Source organism: Bufo bufo, chromosome 4, assembly GCF_905171765.1.
Source record: "Bufo bufo chromosome 4, aBufBuf1.1, whole genome shotgun sequence".
Lineage (NCBI taxonomy): Eukaryota > Metazoa > Chordata > Amphibia > Anura > Bufonidae > Bufo > Bufo bufo.
In genome coordinates, this window is record NC_053392.1 from 122,185,242 (window position 1) to 122,203,671 (window position 18,430).

At 44.9% G+C, this 18,430-nt stretch overlaps 1 protein-coding gene across 6 annotated transcripts in view; it reads left to right on the forward strand.

The window, feature by feature from the left end:
- AGFG1 (ArfGAP with FG repeats 1) overlaps nucleotides 1–18,430 on the forward strand; it is a 99,078-nt gene that overhangs the window by 17,834 nt on the left and 62,814 nt on the right. For all 6 annotated transcript variants that reach the window (XM_040427819.1, XM_040427818.1, XM_040427821.1 and 3 more), the window contains exon 2: nucleotides 16,951–17,044. In XM_040427819.1, coding sequence (XP_040283753.1) covers nucleotides 16,951–17,044 — 94 coding nt within the window. The remainder of the gene's footprint in view (nucleotides 1–16,950; nucleotides 17,045–18,430) is intronic.

The window sequence follows — 18,430 nt, forward strand, 5'->3', positions numbered from 1 at the left end:
CTGCAGTCCTTGGTAGCCATTTGGCGCCGGTGATGTCGTGGAGTGGGCCTGCTGTGTAACCTACATTCCCTGAAGTATATGGTAGCCGTCATGGCACCTAACAGGTAGAATTTAGCGTAGGAACCCGTCTAACAGATCGCCTTGACGCTCGGCAGACGGGCTCAAATAATTTTGTACAAAACGATTTGCCAAGTATCTCGCACTTATAGTGTAGCACTTGTTATTATTATGCAATTTTGTACTCTATATTACAGTGAATTGTCGCATTGCATGTTTCTCTCTTTCAATAGTCTTATGACAAGACTATGAATCCAATTTCTCACCTTTTTTCTGTAAACCAGACACCCTCCCCTCTTCAGAGCAGGGGGTGCCTGGTTTAATGCTTCGGTTCTCCCATTGACTTCCATTGTGCTCGGTAAGCACCCGCGCATCCTGATGTGTTTGGCCAGAGCAGGGATGCCCATCCTGCGGGCCCCCAGCTGTTACAAATCTACAACTCCCAGCATGCCTGGACAGCCTACAGCAAGGCATGATGGGAGTTGTAGTTTTACAACAGCTGGAGGGCCGCAAGTTGAGCATCCCTGGGCCAGAGCAACCGAGCACCAGAGCACTTTGGTGCTCGATCAACACTAGTAGCCAGTTGAAGCTCTTCAGGAGATGGATACATTTTCTAGTGGTCATTTTTCCCCCTCCTGTGATGCTCGAGCCTATCCATTGGTTTTCTATGGGATCTGTTACGATATCTCGCAAATCAGTTGTAACACCCCTGTTCCTCGCATCGGCCAGAAAGCTGCAGCATGGACGCTGGATTGGACGCTGTGTTTAGATCAGGCATAAAACATCTGCTCGGACGCCATGACTTGAAAACGGCTTGATAGAAATATTTTAGAGACATTGGCCGACATTTATTAATGTGAGAGCACCGTTCCGTTTTTTTGCAGACTGTATGCAGAACCATTCATTTCAATGGGTCCGCAAAAAAAGGGAAGTTGCCATGTGCTTTCCGTTTCCGTATGTCCGTATTTCACGTTCCTCACAAAAATAGAACATGTCCTAGTATTGTCCTCATTACAGAGAAGGATAGTACTGTTCTATTAGGGACCAGCTGTTCCTTTCCGCAAAATATGGAATGGACACGGACCACATTCGTATTTTTTGTGGATCCGGTTTTTGTGGACTGCAAAAATACATACGGTTGTGTGAAAGAGGCCTAAGTCTGATGCCGGGTGTGGCATAATGGGAGTGATTTGGGAAAGGGGCATGGTCTCAAACAAAGCTAACCGATAGTTGGTATAATTCATAGGGCCCCCACCACCTAGTGTTAAATTAAAACAACAGCATAAGTAGCAAACTGCAGTTATACATTACAAAAAAAAAGAATGGCGGTTACAAAGGTATTTATAATAGCACCATATATCAGAAAAGCCACTTTATATCAAAAATCAACCATATTGTTATTCCCCACAGAAAGGTGCAATGTTCTTCCACCTGATTGCGCCCCCCCAAACTTCTGCCATGGTTGGTATAGGGTTAGACCAGACGTTCCCATTCTGACAGTTCTGGGGTGTGCTCTGCATTTTAGATCCCCAGCTGCAGTTTTTGTGACTTTTTGTGGGGATTTTTGGAAATTGGAAAAAAACGAAAGTTCATAGTAGAGAATCAGATTTTTGCACCTTTTAAGCGCTTTGATGTAAAGTTTTTGTAAGCGTTGTCGTTTGATCTGTTCTTCCTGGGAGTGGTAGTCCGTGCATCCCTGGGCCCAGCGTGAACCTGGCATCTGAGTGCATTAGTTCCGCAGACCCGCTCTGTACTGTGTAGGGGCTGATTTTGGCGGTTTCTGAATGTTCCCTTTTTCTGGATCGTTTATGGAATGTCTCTCGAGCTGGGAATCCTGCAGCATGACGTCGTGTTTAGCCTCATGCAGACGTCCGTGTAACACGGTCCGTGAGATACCGGACTGGCATTGCAGGAGCGCACGGCGTCATTGGTTGCTATGACGCCGTGCGCTCCTGCAATGCCAGTCCGGTATCTCGCGGACCGTGTTCCATGGACGTCTGCATGAGGCTTTACTGTGAGGTTACACCCAGAAAAACACTGGATTTCTGTTACTTTGAGCGCATTACATGTAGGTGCCCGACTCCGTAACCTGACGGACATGTGGTTTAGGGTTCATTCACACGTCCGCAATTCTGTTCCGCATTTTGCGGAATGAAATTGTAGACCCATTCATTTCTATGGGGCCGCATGATGTGCTGCCCGGATCCGGTAATGCGCAATTCCGTTCCTGAAAAAAATAGAACATGTCCTGTTGTCCGCAATTGCGGACAAGATTAGGCATATTCTATTATAGTGTCGGCGATGTGCGGATCCGCAATACACATACGGATGTGTGAATGGACCCTAACCTCTTTGTAATATGCCGGCGCTCGCTTCTCTCCTACAAGTGCCAGCAACTGGTCTTTTTCTCATCCAAAAAATGACATCAGAGGTCTTGACAGCAGCACATAAACCTGCAGAGGAAAGGGGGGGCGATGAGATACTGGCGTCTGTAGTGTGGGCACTGCTGGCATTAGCCCCTCTGCAGGGAGAGGTTGAGGAGCCTGTCTCGCCGTTGTCTTAGAGGTCTCCTCTGTCTGTAGCTCAGCAGCGGCTGGGCACACCTGGCACAGACAGATTGATGCTTGTGGTGGTGCTGGCAGCCGTCTCCTGCTCATGTCTTCTTGCAAGTGCAAAGCCCGAGGGAATACTCCCACACAGAGACACCGGTGTAATTCCCCTGGGTGCACCGCTGACTGTTTCCACAGAATAGTGCTTCTGTATGGCTGATGATCAATGCTCCTTTATATGAGCGTGCTTTGTCTTCTACCTGTTCACTTGTCTGGTCATGGACCTTGCGCAGTAATCTGCTGCTTCCTCTTTCAGTTCTGCTCCGTACAACCACAGACAGGAGCAGATTTTACATGAAGGCTTACTTCATCTGTCACTGTATGTGCCATCAGTGTCGGCGTACAGATGAGTATTGGGTTGTCACCGGGTTCATCCCATATACTAAGGGTATGGTCACACTGCTTATTTTCTGCATGCGGAGATCAGCAGCAGCGACGTGGATAGGATTTTAGAATATCTCATCTACACACTGCAGAAAGCGTCCGCCATGAAAGCCACACATCACTTGCCATGTTCGAAGTCCGCAGCATGTCAATTTATAACGCAGATTTCTTCCAAAGATTTCACCCTTTGCAATGCAGAGGGTCAACTCTATGGCAAATCTGCAGCAAAATCCACAGCGGACCCACTATGCGTCACCGTACCTGTAGGATAGGTTATATGTCCTCAATAAGGCCCCCGCGGGGAGCTCCCAGCTCTTCCGTGACAGATGATAGTGGGGGGTGGGGGAGACTGGGATTGCGCAAGGGGAAGATTTTTGCCCGGTCCATTTGTTCTCCCAGGAGATAAGCCACCTGAGGGGTCTGGCAGCGGCTTTCTCCACTCTCCTCATAGAATGCACCTAGGCCTCACACATGACGGTAATTTTGGTCTGCGTCCAGTCTGCTTTTTTTTTGCAAATCGCACGCAGACCCATTTGTTTCTTTGGATCCACAAAAAATGCAGACTGCACATGGATGTCATCTTTGTGCCGTCCGCATCCATGTGGCTGTTCCGCAGATTATAGAACATGTCCTATTGTTATCCGTTTCACGGAGAGGAATAGCCAGTTCTAGTAGAACCAATCAGAGGATAGGTCATCAGTATTAAAATCTCTGAAAACTCAGCTTTACTGTCCCCTTTGCTGTTGGGCCATCGAGTGCTCTCAACCATTCGTGAGCTGACGTGAGGACTTCTGCCTCTTCAGTTGAAGATCACATTGCGTTGCAGTTTCTTTGGGTTCTTCAGGTACAGGGTATTATTAGCCTGGATGACACTGATCTGCTCTTATAATGCATAAACCTGATCACATGTTCATTAGCGTACATATTGAAAACCAAATTGGTCAAAAATGCTAGGCCCACGGAGATGTTTGTGCGCTATTTTACAGATGTTGAATGCAGAAGTTGCTGTTCGTATAGTGGTAATGGGTTGTCCTCTATGGTCACAGCATGCTCTGGTCTTGACATGTTTGTGTTGTAACCCTGCCATACACAGATTATGTGCTACAGAAGATCTCCTATGCAGAAAGAACGCATTAAAAGCTTCAAAGTGATTGGGGTGAAGCCTCGCGACTCGCTGCTGTGTCTCTACACATTCTGCACGATTTGAAGATTTTAGCCCATGTTCAGACACCCATATGTTTTATCTGCTGTGGCTCCAAACATGGCCGATAAATTACACACTAGCAGCAACAAATATAGCATAGGCTAGTGGTGCTCAACCTGCAGCCCTCCAGCTGTTGCTAAACTACAACTCCCAGCCTACAGCAGGGCGTGATGGGAGTTACAGTTTTACAACAGCTGGAGGGCCACAGGTTGCCCGGCATAGGCTATTCTGATCCGAAACTCTGACCAGAATTGGCCAAACTATGTAGAAAAAGACAGAGATCACACGTCTGCCTGTCATGCACCGATCTATTCCTTCTCAGCGTCACTTATAAACTGGACATGAGGCACCTGGTCATGAGGTATTGGTCAGAATGTATCGCCTCACTTACCACATTAAGGTGGTCTCTCTTCAGTGAGCCCCTACTCTAATTGAGCGCAGCGCCACATGGCGACTGCCACAACACAGCACCTGCAGGTAGTGAGACCCAGCCGCTCAACAACACCCCTGCCGTCAGGCTAAGCCGCCACGGTACTGAGCCCCACCAGACCACAGCATATAGGGTATGCTCTAACGTTTGAGCCTGCATTAAGGTCTGATCGTGGACGACCCCATTGATTACAGTGAAGTCTAAGCTCCATTCAGACTCATGCAACGCACAAAGTGGGGTTTTCAACTACCCAGTGCTCTTAAGGGCTTGTTCACATCTGCATTGGAGGTTTCTTTTGGGGCCTCCGTCGCAAATTCCGTAAAAAAACCGAACAAAAAAGTACTGCATGGAGGACTTTTTTCTCTAATAAAAAAAAACAGGTCCCCAAACGGACTACATTGTAGTCAATGGAGACTGTTCAGCTCCGTTCCTGTCAGTTATGTGCCAAATCCGTCACTTCCGTTATTTTCATTATTCTGCTGCTATAATGGAGCTGAATAACGGAAATTACTAGCGGTGATGTGGACTCACCCTAACCATGATAAAATAATAATAAAAAAAACACGTTCTCACTAGTTAGTCCCCTGTAATTTCACACAGTGTTTACTGGCTGCAGCAGAGATGTAGCCGTACATGGCGCGAGACTGGTGATGAGGCCAGTGATTGGCTGCAGTGGTCTTTTGCCGATTATTGCTACATCACCTCTGCAGCCTGTAAACACAAACTGGTGGTGAGAAATGGAGCTGGAAATGGTGGGAAGTTTAGTGGTGGTTCTTTTATCACATTTAGGGCTCATGCACACAGCCGCTGTATTGCGGCCCACATACAGCAGGTCCGCAATACACGGGGCACCGGCCGCGTGCACCCCCGCATCACGGATTCGGACCCATTCACTTGAATGGGTCCACAAACCCGGAGATGCGGTGCAGAAGCACGGATCGGAACCCCACAGAAGCACTACTGTTTGTCTGTGCCTCCGTGGTGTTTCTGACGGTGCAGACCGTTGGATGCGGATCGCAGCCCCCATTCAAGTGAATGGGTCCGCGATCTGCATGCGGCTGCTCCACGGTCGTGTGCATGAGCCCTTAGAAGTACAGTTTTTCCTGTAGATAATTTTTGAGTTGGTTCTTAGGCATACACTGCATCACGTAGTATTACTGCAGCCTGTAGTGGGTAGAGACGACATCTGCACACTTCCTTCTCTCCCCACGTACAGACTGAAGGGGAAGTCCAAAAGTTTTCTTTTTTCTTTTTGTTGTCTTGCGTAACATCAGGGTTCTGACATGAACAATATGTTTGCCATTGTAACCTGCATGTTTTTAGAGAATCGTTCTTCATATACCCTATCCTGAGTTAATAGAGAAGGTTCTTTGTTCAGGATCCAGTTTTCTTGGCCAGAGAGTAGAGTCATTACAAAGGGCATCTCTGGCTTTGGAGGACTTGTCCTGTGTTACATAACACATTGACTTGAATGGGCGCAGTGTAATTCATTTGATTAAACAGTTACTGCCTGGTTTCCCTTCACTTACAGCTACCTGCAGGGGAACACATTGTGATCAGCTTATTGTCAAGGGAGTCTTCCAGCAAGCGGGTTTATCCAGTGGGAAAACTCATTTATGGCCACTTTCACACTGTCATATTTTTAATCAATATTTGCAAGGTAAAACCGGGAGTGGGTCCAAAACATACGAGGCTTCAGTGGTGTCCACTCCTGGTCCTAGCATACAAATTCTGATGAAAACTACTGACCATGTGAAATCGGCCTCTAAGGCAACTTTCACATCTTGTAGCATGGATTCCTGGTAGCCTATTCCAGCAGATGCAACCGGAATGCCCACTGGCCCTATTATCTCTAATAGGGTCCAGCAGAGATCCCGCTGCAATCCAGCAAATATGCTGAGAATTGGTGAGACAGAAACCGCTGCACGCTGCGGTTTGTTTCTGGCCAATTCCTGGCATTTTCTGCCGAAGCTGACGGCCGAATCGCAGTGCTGCAGATGTGAACGTAGCCTAAGGATGCTTTTGAATAGTGTTTAAGGGGTGTTCAGACTTAATAAATAAAAAAAACTCCATCTCCTGGACCGACCATGGCTTCTTTGACCCGAACATCATAGTGATTTATCTTAGTCATTTCCCATTTGATTGTGGGTCTACTGTACTGGTATCATAACGTGAGTACAGTACAACAGAGCCACTATCAGATAGGAACTGACTGTATCATAACTCCCTACCATGCAGGCAGTTCGGGTCAGAGAAGATGTATTTGACATATGGACCATCTTTCCTGGACCAAGCATGGTCACGTAAATCAGACCTGAAAAACACACCCCGCTGATTCCCCCCCCTGCTGCCTCTTTCATGGTGTCCGGGTCCCTGCTGTGCTCCTGTTCTCAGCACTTCAGGCAACAGCTGGGACTTCCGCTAAGCCAATCACTGGCGGAGGTGGGTCAGCGCTGCAGCCAGTGATTGGCTGTGCAGCTATTGAATCTGTTTCATGGTTTGTTGAGACGGCAGCCGGAAGTGGATCACAGCAGGGACTCGAGCCCGGTGGAACAGCAGAGATGGGGAATCAGTGAGGTGATTATAAGCGCCTATATTTTTTACCATTTGCAAGCCATACCAAAGCTTTTTTTTTCTATTGTGCCTGAAACCCCATTAATGCTGTCATTTAGCTTAAATCTTAAGAAAATCTTCCTGCTGGGTACATGAAAGTATAAATAGTTGTTGTGTGTGAATAGACGTTTGTCTTCATCACATCTGTTGCCAAGTTTTCGATAACCCTGACAAAACCTGTGAACATTAGACAAGCAGTCACTCGCTGTTCTCTGAAACCCCTGCCAAATCTTGTGGAGAGGGCTTTCAATCCTGACGGGACATATTCCTTGTGTGATTACACATGATCTCCAGGCTGGGAAAGGACCACTAGATGTAAATTAGACGACTAGTGCAAACATTTACAGAGTCCTATTAAAAGATGGTTCAAGGGGTTGTCAGAACTGGAGACCAGCCAGAAGCTCTCCTGAACTGTAGTATGAAATCTGAAGGTTAGCGCTCCCATTAAGACGAGGCAGGTTGTGTAGTCATTGAATTCCCTCTAGTTCTGACTGTAGATCTTCTCTTGGACTGGTGGGCCGGGAACTGGCCTAACAAACGGCTGGAGGGCTCCCTGTAAACCCAGACGCAGGATGTAATAGGGCGGCTGTCTCCGAAGTCTGTAAATGGCAAACTGACAGATCTGTAGAAAAACCCTTGGAATCTGTGATGGGTTATTGAAGTGCTCCTACTGCTGAAAAGTCATTTTGATTATATATATTTTATGCATTCAGAAAGTCTTCAGACCCTTTCACTTTTTTCACATTTTGCTATGTTGCAGCCTTGTGCTAAAAAAAAATAATAATAATGTTTTACCCTATAATAAAAAGTGAAAGAAAAATGATAGAAATCTTTCTTAGTTAATGAAAAGGAAAAACTAAAATCTTGCATTGACATAAGTAATCAGACTCTTTACTCAGGACTTAGTTGAAGCACCTTTGGCAGTGATTACAGCCTCCAGTCTTCTAGGCTATGATGCCACAAGGTTTGCACACCTGGATTTGGGGATTTTCTACCATTGTTCTCTGCAGATGCTCTCAAGCTCTGTCAGGTTGGATGTGGACCGTCGGTAAACAGCTATTTTCAGGTCTCTCCAGAGATGTTCGATTGGGTTTGAGTCAGGGCGCAGGCTGGGCCACTCAAGGACATTCACAGAGTTGTCCATAAGCCACTCTTGTTTTATGTTGGCTGTATGCTTAGGGTCATCGTCTTCCTGGAAGGTGAACCTTTGGCCCAGTCTGAGCTCCAGAGAACTCTGAATTAGGTTTTCATTAAAGGGGTATTCTGGTTGGCTAAAGTTATCCCCTATCCACAGGACCCATGTCACGAGAATGGGGCCCGTACCCCCTGCAGCTCCCCTGAAAAGAACGGAGCTGCCAATCCTACATGAGTGCAGCCGCTCCATTCATTTCTATGCAAGTTCCGGAGATAGCTGAACACTGTACTCGGCGGTGTCTGTAACCCCCATAGAAAGGAATGGCTGTCCCATTCTTTTCAGGGGAGCTGCAGGGCATACAGGGCCCCCGTTCTTCTGATTAGTGGGGGTCAGGGGATAACTTTAACCACTGGAATACCCCTCTAAGAATATCTTTGTACTTTGCTCCATTCAGCTTTCCCTCCACTCTAACCAGTCTCTCTGTCCCAGTGCTGAAGAACACCCCCACAGCATGGTACTGCCAACACCATGCTTCACTGTAGGGATGGCATTGGGCAGGTGATGAGCAGTGCCTGGTTTCCTCCAGACATGACACTCAGAATTGAGGACAAAAAGTTTTCTCTTGGTTTCATTAGACCAGAGAGTCCTGTTTCTCAGTTTGAGAGTCCTATAGGCGCTCTTTTGCAAACTCCAGGCAGGCTCAGGAGAGGCTTCTTTCTGGCCACTTTGCCATGAAGTCAGATTGAAGGCAGTAATGGTTAAAAAGGTTTTTGGTCACCTCTTACTAGGTCCCTTTTCCTATGATTTCTTAGTTTGGTGGGGCAGCCAGCTCTACGAAGAGTCCTGGTTGTCTGAAACTTCTTCCATTTAAGAATTATGGAGACCACTGTGCTATTGGGAACTTCCAGTGCAGTAAATGTATTTGTACCCTTCTCCAGATCTGTGCCTCCAAACAATCCTGTCTCTCATCTCTACAGGCAGTTCTTTCCTCCTCGTGGCTTGGTTTTTGTTCTGATATGCATTGTTAGCGGGGAAACCCACAGGGCTGTGTCTTTCCAAATAGTCCAAATGTCAAATCATTTTGTTTTTAACCTCGTTTTGGCTCTCAAACGCTAATGGAAATCATTAACTCCATTAAGTCCATTTGCTGTTTTAGACTGCAGCTGTAGCCCAGTAGTTAAAATCAGTTAAAAGTGCTACACAAACTCTTGATGTAAAACCCAGCATTACAGGGGTATTTCCACAAAGAACATTTCTCATACCTCCATTGGATAGGTGATAAATCTATAGTTGCAGTAGAAAAGGAGTCCTTCGTCCTCCTGTTCCTCATCACCACAGAGGAATTTAAATGGTGCAATGGTTGAACATGCGCGGAGGTCACTGCAGACATATGAGAGCCGATTGTTGTGGTTGCAGGTCCTGAGTAGGCCAAAATATTGGGGGAGATTTATCACCTCCCTAAGGCCTCTTGCACACGACCGGATGTATTTTACGGTACGCAAAAACTGATCCGCAAAAAATACGGATGACATCCGTGTGCATTCCGTGTTTTGTGGAATGGAACAGTTCTATCCTTGTCCGTAATGCGGACAGTAATGGGACAAGTTCTATTTTTTTGCGGAATGGAAATACAGAAATGGAATGCACACGGAGTACCTTCCGTATTTTTTTTGCTGACTTATTGTAATGAATGGTTCCGTATACGGTCCGCAAAAAAAACGGAACGGACACGGAATAAAAATACATTCGAGTGCAAGAGGCCTAAACCTTTTTTCTGTTGGAAAAAAGTTGCAGACAGTGTGTTTGCCGTTTTTTTAAACACAACTGCGACTAAATTTAGTTGCAAGAAATGTTTGTACGCCGTCCTCACCACTTTCTGAAATGGGGGTGTTGAGAGGGCAGAGTCTGCCGGCCCAGCACATTTATCTTTTCTTTTTTTTTTTTTACGCAAGTTTTCTGGCATAAATGAAGACCAAAATCTATGGCATCTCTGAGCTTCCGTAGATTTCAGTTTAGACGCGTAGACTGCAATAGGATGCACCTAATATATGAGGATGGAAATCGGACATCATATAGTACCTGACAATACCTTTCTAACAAAGCTAGAACCAGCCCTGTACCTCACATGGATCCAGAGAGCTCCCCATTCATTGCTCTGCTAGATTTATATCAAGTTGACAGCTCAAGGGGAGTGTTCTTCCTCAGAGGGCATGTCCTGTCTGCTGCAGCTGGTGGCAGTTGAAAGATGGAACTGAGCATGTGTTTCCGCGTCAATGAGCAGGACCAAGAAATTTTAAAAAGAGCAAACAGTAGGTGGCGCTATACAGAGAGATTTCCTTAAATAACTCAGTGGCTATAATACATTTTAAATTTTTATGCAATTACAAAAGTATTCAGATCCAAGTGCCGGCCTCCAACCATAGAAGGGGACCAGTTTTAATGGCCGTTTCTCAGAAAGGCATCAGTGAAAAAAATGGACTATTTTGCTGTTTTTCTCACTTTTTTGTAGCCCTAGCCGATGAAGAGTTTTATATTGGAAAGTATCATCATTTTCTTATCCCATATGTGGCAGTATAAGGCTACTTTCACACTGGCGTTTTGGCTTTCCGTTTGCGAGATCCGTTCAGGGCTTTCACAAGCGGTCCAAAACGGATCAGTTTTGCCCTAATGCATTCTGAATGGAAAAGGATCCGCTCAGAATGCATCAGTTTGCCTCCGATCAGTCACCATTCTGCTGCCTGCAGCATTTGGCTGTCCGCTTGACGAAACTGAGCCAAACGGATCCGTCCTGGCACACAATATAAGTCAATGGGGACGGATCAGTTTTCTCTGACACAATCTGGCACAATAGAAAACTGATCCATCTCCCATTGACTTTCAACAGAGTTCATGACGGATCCGTCTTGGCTATGTTACAGATAATACAAATGGATCTGTTCATGACGGATGCATGCTGTTGTATTATTGTTAGTCCGTTTTTGCAGATCCTTGAGGAATCCGCCCAAAACGCGAGTGTGAAAATAGCCTTAGTCACCATTTCACTGGATAAATTGGATAAATCAGGCATAGCGTCATATAGTGTCACTATATGTTCTGTATGTGGTAAGTGTGCCAGCAGTCCTGGGGTTTGTTCACTCTGCCATAGCATCTGCTGCCCCGGCTCACCAGCTGAACCGCGTGCTTTATGCACACGTACCCGTAACTCTACACGGATATCCTATCTGCCAGGGTGTATGTGAGCTGGTACCTGTATTTGGCTTGTCTTACTGTATTACCCATGCTACAGAATGTTTCATGGGTATTATGTTCTAGATACAGGCACCGTATCTGGTTACTGCACGACTCTTCTGTCTCGTTTAATTACTTTCCTTGGCATTTGACCAGGCTACATGGCAAGTTGTATGAAAATCAGATTTTTCTGCTAATTGCCTTAATACAAAGCAATGCCTTTGCAATGAAGAGTTTATGTATTCCTGTTTTCTGTCCTTAAAGGGGTTGTCCTAGATTAGGTAAAACTGAGGCACAGGCAGGGACCGGCATAAAATATCAAAATAAGCAGTACTTACTGGTTGGATCACCTGTGTCTCCTGCGCTGCTCTTCTGGTCCTCCCACTGCAGCCAGTCATTAGTTCGGCAGTGGATTCATAGGTACTGTTTATCTGAAAACCCCTTTAAAATGTCTCTGTCACCAGGATCAACCCTATTAAACCAGGCATACTGCCTGGTGGAGTTCATGATGTTGATTAAAACAATACCTTTCTTTGGTCTGTATGCTAAACACCTGCAAGATATCTGCGTTTTTATTACGGTGGGTGGAGCTGAATCCTTTGAGCACTGCTGTGTAACACCCTCTGTGCTCTGGACACTCCCACCACCCCTTGATTGACAGGGCTAGACATGCTGAGGGCAGAGCTGTGTCCTAATATCTACATAACATATACATTACATACTACAGCATTGCCAAAACTGAGACTTGCTCAGAAAGCTAATATACTTTTTACTGCTTTATTCACAAGCACAATGTACAGTTGTGTTCAAAATAATAGCAGTCAGACATCACTAACCTGATCAATCACTGTTTTTGGTAGAAATGATATTTCTACATGGCAAATAATCTACTAGCAGGTGTGAGTAATAGCAACCCAACAGACCCAACAGTCATGCCATGCATGCTGCTGATTCTCTGTAATTCAGTCACTTATTGAAAGGGGCATGTTCAAAATAATAGCAGTGTGGAGTTCAATTAGTGAGGTCATTCATTCTTTGAAAAACAGGTGGCAATTATTGCCCTTTTTAAGGAAGGAAGGCAGCAAATGTTGTACATGCTGGTTACAGTGCATTTCTCTCTGAAATTCTGAGGAAATTGGGTCGTTCCAGACATTGTTCAGAAGAACAGCGTACCTTGATTAAAAAGTTGATTGGAGAGGCGAAAACATAATAGGCTGCTCAGCTAAAATGATCGCAAATGGCAACCAAAACCTGAAAGACGTGGAAGAAAGCAAAAAACTACCATTCGAATGGATAGAAGAATAGCCAAAATGGCAAGGACTCTGCCAACAATCAGCTCCAGGAAGATCAGAGGGTCTAAAGTTACCTGTGAGTACTGTTACAATTAGAAGACGCCTATGTGAAGCCAAGCTATCTGCAAGAAGCCCCCGCAAAGTCCAACTGTTGAAAAAAAGACATGTGCTGAAGAGGTTACAATTTGCCAAAAAGCATATTGAGTGGCCTAAAGAGAAATGGCGCAACATTTTGTGGACTGATGAAAGTAAGATTGTTCTTTTTGGGTCTAGTGGCCGGAGACAGTTTATCATATGACCCCCAAACACTGAATTTAAGCCACAGTACACTGTGAAGACAGTGAAGCATGGTGGAGCAAGCATCATGATATGGGGATGTTTCTCATACTACGGTGTTGGGCCTATTTATTAGATACCAGCGATCATGGATCAGTTTGAATACATCAGAATACTTGAAGAGGTCATGCTGCCTTATGCTGAAGAGGAAATGCCCTTGAAATGGGTGTTCCAACAAGACAACGACCCCAAACACACCAGTAAACGTACAACATCTTGGTTCCAGACCAACAAGATTGACATTATGGAGTGGTCAGCCCAATCCCCGGATCTTAATCCAATAGAAAACTTGTGGGGTGACACAAAAAATGCAGTTTCTGAGGCAAAACCAAGAAATAGAGAAGAACTGTGGAATGTAGTCCAATCATCCTGGGCTGGAATACCTGTTCACAGGGGCCAGAAGTTGGTTGACTCCATGCAACACAGATGTACAGCAGTTCTCAGAAACAGCGGTTATACAACTAAATATTAGTTACGTGATTCTAAAGGAAAGAAAAATCTTCATTTATATAGTGAATGCTTGAGTTTGTAAAGAAGAATACAAACACTGCTATTTTTTTGAACAGTCTACTCGCTTTTATTCACTTTTTAAACACACTGCTATTATTTTGAACACAACTGTATGATTATACTGAAACTAGTACTATGTGTTAGCTTCTAAACATAGAAAAGATATTGGGCTTGTGTGAAAACAGTAATAGGTTTTAGGTTTCTAAGAAAAACAAACATTATTCTCAATATAGTACGGCCTTTTATTGTTATTATTATAATTTTATATATTATTTATTATAGCATAGCCTTTTATTACAGGTTAAATGAGAGCGAATATAAATAGAACAAAAACATGTATCTCTCTCCTCGACATGAACTTAGGATCTCTACAAATCTAAGCAATTATCACTAAGCTGTAGCCTTTCCACATAGAGAAGACAGAGTTTTTTTTTTTTTTCTATACTTAGTAGCTAACACACATTACTGGTATTATTATCACATATTGGGCTTGTGAATAAAGCAGATATATGTACATTAGCTTTCTGAGCAGTTCTCAGTGTGGTGAAGCTATAGTACATAATGTATATGATATGTAGATTCTAGGACACAGCTTTGCCCTCAGCATGTCTAGCCCTGTCATTCAAGGAGAGGCGGGAGTGTGCAGATCACAGTAGGGTTGTTACGGTACCAAAATTTTGATTCTATTTCGATACGATAAAAAGTATTGCGATACTCGATACCATGCGAAAAAAATAAAACTCCAAAAAAGCCACGTGCTTTCCACATTTTATGGAATGTCCGGCCCATAATCGAACAGTCCTATTCTATTTTTGGGGAGAACAAGGTTATTAAAAAATGGCGAATCACACGATTTTTATTATATTTTTCTTCTGTTACGGCGTTCACCGCATAGGAGATATTTTTTAAAATATTTTAATAGTTTGGACTTTTTGGATGTGGCGATAAATAATATGTTTATTGTTTATATATTTTATATGTAGTATTTAATAACCATTAGCCCCCTTAGGGGCTAGAACCTGGGATCTTTTAATCCCTTGTCCTATTCACACTAATAGAGCTCTATCAGGGTGAATAGGACCTCACACTCTCCCTGCTGCCCTGTGCACACAGCATCAGGGAGGTTACCATGGCAGCCAGGCCTTCAGTAGCGTCTTGGCTGCCAGGATTACACTGCTGGGGCTCCGATCAGAAGCTGCCACTGCCACCAATGAAGAGGAGGGGGGGGGGACCCTGTGGCTACTGCCACCAATTACTTTGATACTGTGTTTGTGGGTGGGCGCACTGTGCCAACAATGTTTTTAATACTGGGGTTGGGGGGGGCGCGCACTGCGCCACCAATGAAGATAACTAACCCGTTAATTGCTGCGGATCTCAGCGCCCTGTCATACAGGTCGGGTGGCGTCTATGTGATTCTGCTGCCGGCAGCCGCCTCCTGTATTGGAATTAATGGGTTACTTCTCTTCATTGGTGGCACAGTGGACACAGCCCCTCCTCCTCCCCTCTCTCTTCTCATTGGTGACAGCGGCACAGGGGGGAGGGAGGTCCCCCTTCCTTCTCCCCTGTGCTGCTGAGAAGAACATGGAGCCCGCCATGTTCTCTGATATTAGGCTCCGCAGTAGCACAGCCTAGTATTGGTAAAAGGCAAATCCCAGTATCTAATCGATACCGGTGCAACCCTAGATCACAGGGGGTGTTACAGAACAGTCCTCAAACTATTCAGCCACGTTCAATTATTTGCCCATAAATAAAAATGCAGATATCTCTGCAGCTATTTGACATACTGACAAAAGAAAGGTATAGTTTTAATCAGGAAGGTGAGCCCCACTAGGCAGTATGAGGTTTAATAGGGCTCATCAAGCTGACAGAGCCTCTTTGTGGAGTAATCAGGTACCTTTTAAAGTGGTTCTGTCATCAGGATCAACCCTATTAAACCAGACATACTGACTGCTAGGGCTCATCATGCTGATTAAAACTACACCTTTCTTTTGTCTGTATGCTAAACAGCTGCAGAGATATCTGCATTTTATCTTATGAAAATGAGCAATTGGAGCACCAGGAGGTGGAGCTGAATCCTTTGAGCACTGCTGTGTAACACCCCCTGTACTCTACACTCTCCCCTCTCCCCTTGATTGACCGGACTACACGTGCTGAGTAGGGATGAGCGAATCGACTTCAGATGAAACATCCGAAGACAATTCGCGTAAAACTTTGTTAGAATACTGTACGGAACGAGCGCTCCATACAGCATTCGAATTTTTCGGCTTAGATGAGCCAAAGTTTTGGTCCTAAGTGGTACCTTGGAACCGAATCAGAGTTTGGCAAAAGGTTTTTAACAGTAGAAATTTATTTCTGAAGTTATTACCCGAAGACTCGTGAGACTTTGCGAAGTAAAAAAAACTTGGGCTCATTGGAGCCAATACATTCTACTGTATGGAGAGCTCGCTCCATACAGTATTCTAATGAAGCTTTATGCGAATCGAGATCCGAAGTTGATTCGCTCATCACTAATGCTGAGGACAGAGCTGTGTCCTAGCCTGTACATATCATATACTCTATGTACTATAGCTTCACCACACTGAGATCTGCTCAGAAAGCTCATCTACATATTACTGCTTTATTCACAGGCGCAATGTATGATTATAGAGACACCAGTGATATGTGTTAGCTTATAAGCAAGGAAAAAACCTCTTTCACTATGTAGTAATACTATAGCTTGGGGGTAAGCATTTGGTTTTGCATGTAAAGATCCCAGGTTTGAATCCTGGGAGAGACTGCCTGTTTTATTTCTTCCACATTTAACCCCTAATAAAAGTCTATATCCTTATCATATTGAGAATTATGCTGAAAGATCAGGATTTGCCAGGGGCATATGGTGCTGTCTAAAACGATCTGCCACCGGAAAACCACTACAGCATGGGGACTACCGATGGCATAGTGATCGCTCCTCCCCATGCTGCGGAGTAGTTCGCTGCATGCAATAGCAGCGGTCTCCTCTGGTAGCGAGCGGGCGATTGCTGGGAAGGAACGCCTTCCTCCCGACAATCGCCTGCCTGGTCGGGGTGTCCAATACACTCTTAGGAATTGCTGCAAAATTGAGGTGTTTGTGTTCTCTCCTGTTTATAATGGCTCTTTCTTTTGATCTGCTGCAGGCGCGGTTTGAACCCACCCCACCGAGTGAAGTCAATCTCTATGACCACGTTTACACAGCAAGAAATAGAATTCCTTCAGAAGCACGGCAATGACGTAAGTGTCCCCACATTACCCGTCCAGTGCTCCCATTATAAGACATCCACTTCGTTCACACCTTCAGATTCATCCGAAAGAAGCTGCGATCTTTTGTGACTGAACTCTTCTAAATGCAGGAATCCTACTGAAGTATAATAGAATATACGTCCCAATATCCCACCTCGGCAGACTCTGTGGGTACGAGTATACAGTTCCCCATATCTGTTCTTATAGCGCAGGTGTGCAGAACCCGCGGCCTGCTGTAAATGTCCTATATCAAGATTTATTTATATTTTTTTAATTAAGGCTCTTGAAGCAATAGATTTTGAGGACCTCTGACCGGTAAAGGTTATGCACCCATATTATAGAGCATCTCTGACAGTCATCAAGAAATACAAATCCTTGATTTTTTTTATTTTTTTTGGTCAAAGTATTACTTAGGGCTCATGCACACAACCGTATGTATTTTGCGGTATGCAAAAAATACGGATGACGTCGGTGTGCATTCTGTATTTTGCGGAACGGAACAGATGGCCCCTAATAGATGAGTTCTATCCTTGCCCGTAATGCGGGCAATAATAGGACATGTTCTATTTTTTTTGGGGTGGAAATACGGAAATGGAATGCACACGGAGTAGCTTCCGTTTTTTTTAATGTTTCTGCATACGGTCCGCAAAAAAATAAAAATAAATGGGACACACACTGAAAGAAAATTAGTTTGTGTGCATGAGCCCTTAGACAGTTTTTACTCCTATCTGTTCTTGGAAAAGCAGGGTGACAGTCAGCAAGTCTCACAATGTGGTTGTCAGCCAGCATTTCTGAACTGCTCAACTTTAGGGTGCATTCACACAACCGTAAGTGTTTTACGGTCCGCAAATTGCAGATCCTCAAAACACGAATACCGGCCATATGCATTCCGCAATTTGCGGACCGCACATGGCCAGCGCTATGTAGAGAATGCCTAAGCTTGTCCGCAAGAATAGGACATGCTCTGTCTTTTTTGCGCGGCGACGGAACGGAACACTGTGTGCTGTCCGCATCTTTTGCGGCCCCGTTGAAATGAATGAGTCCGCACTTGTTCCGCAAATTACAGTCGTGTGAATGCACCTTAAGAACGGGTTCTCACTGTGTTACAGCCTTCCCGCTGGGGATATATGGTTGAATATCCAGAAAGCAGTATTCAGACGTATACCATGACTGGTACATACACTGGGGTCGGAAGGATTCATATCTGGACTCCGTATCTCTTTCTTCCTGTTTCTTTCTTGCTCTTTTTTGGGGGCAGACAGAACAGCATGGTACACTGCGCTGTTCTGTGTGGCCACAAAGCCGAAAGCAGACAGAGTTGAACTTTGTCTCCAGCATATTACTGTGCATCAGACTCTATATCTCTGTGTATCTGTG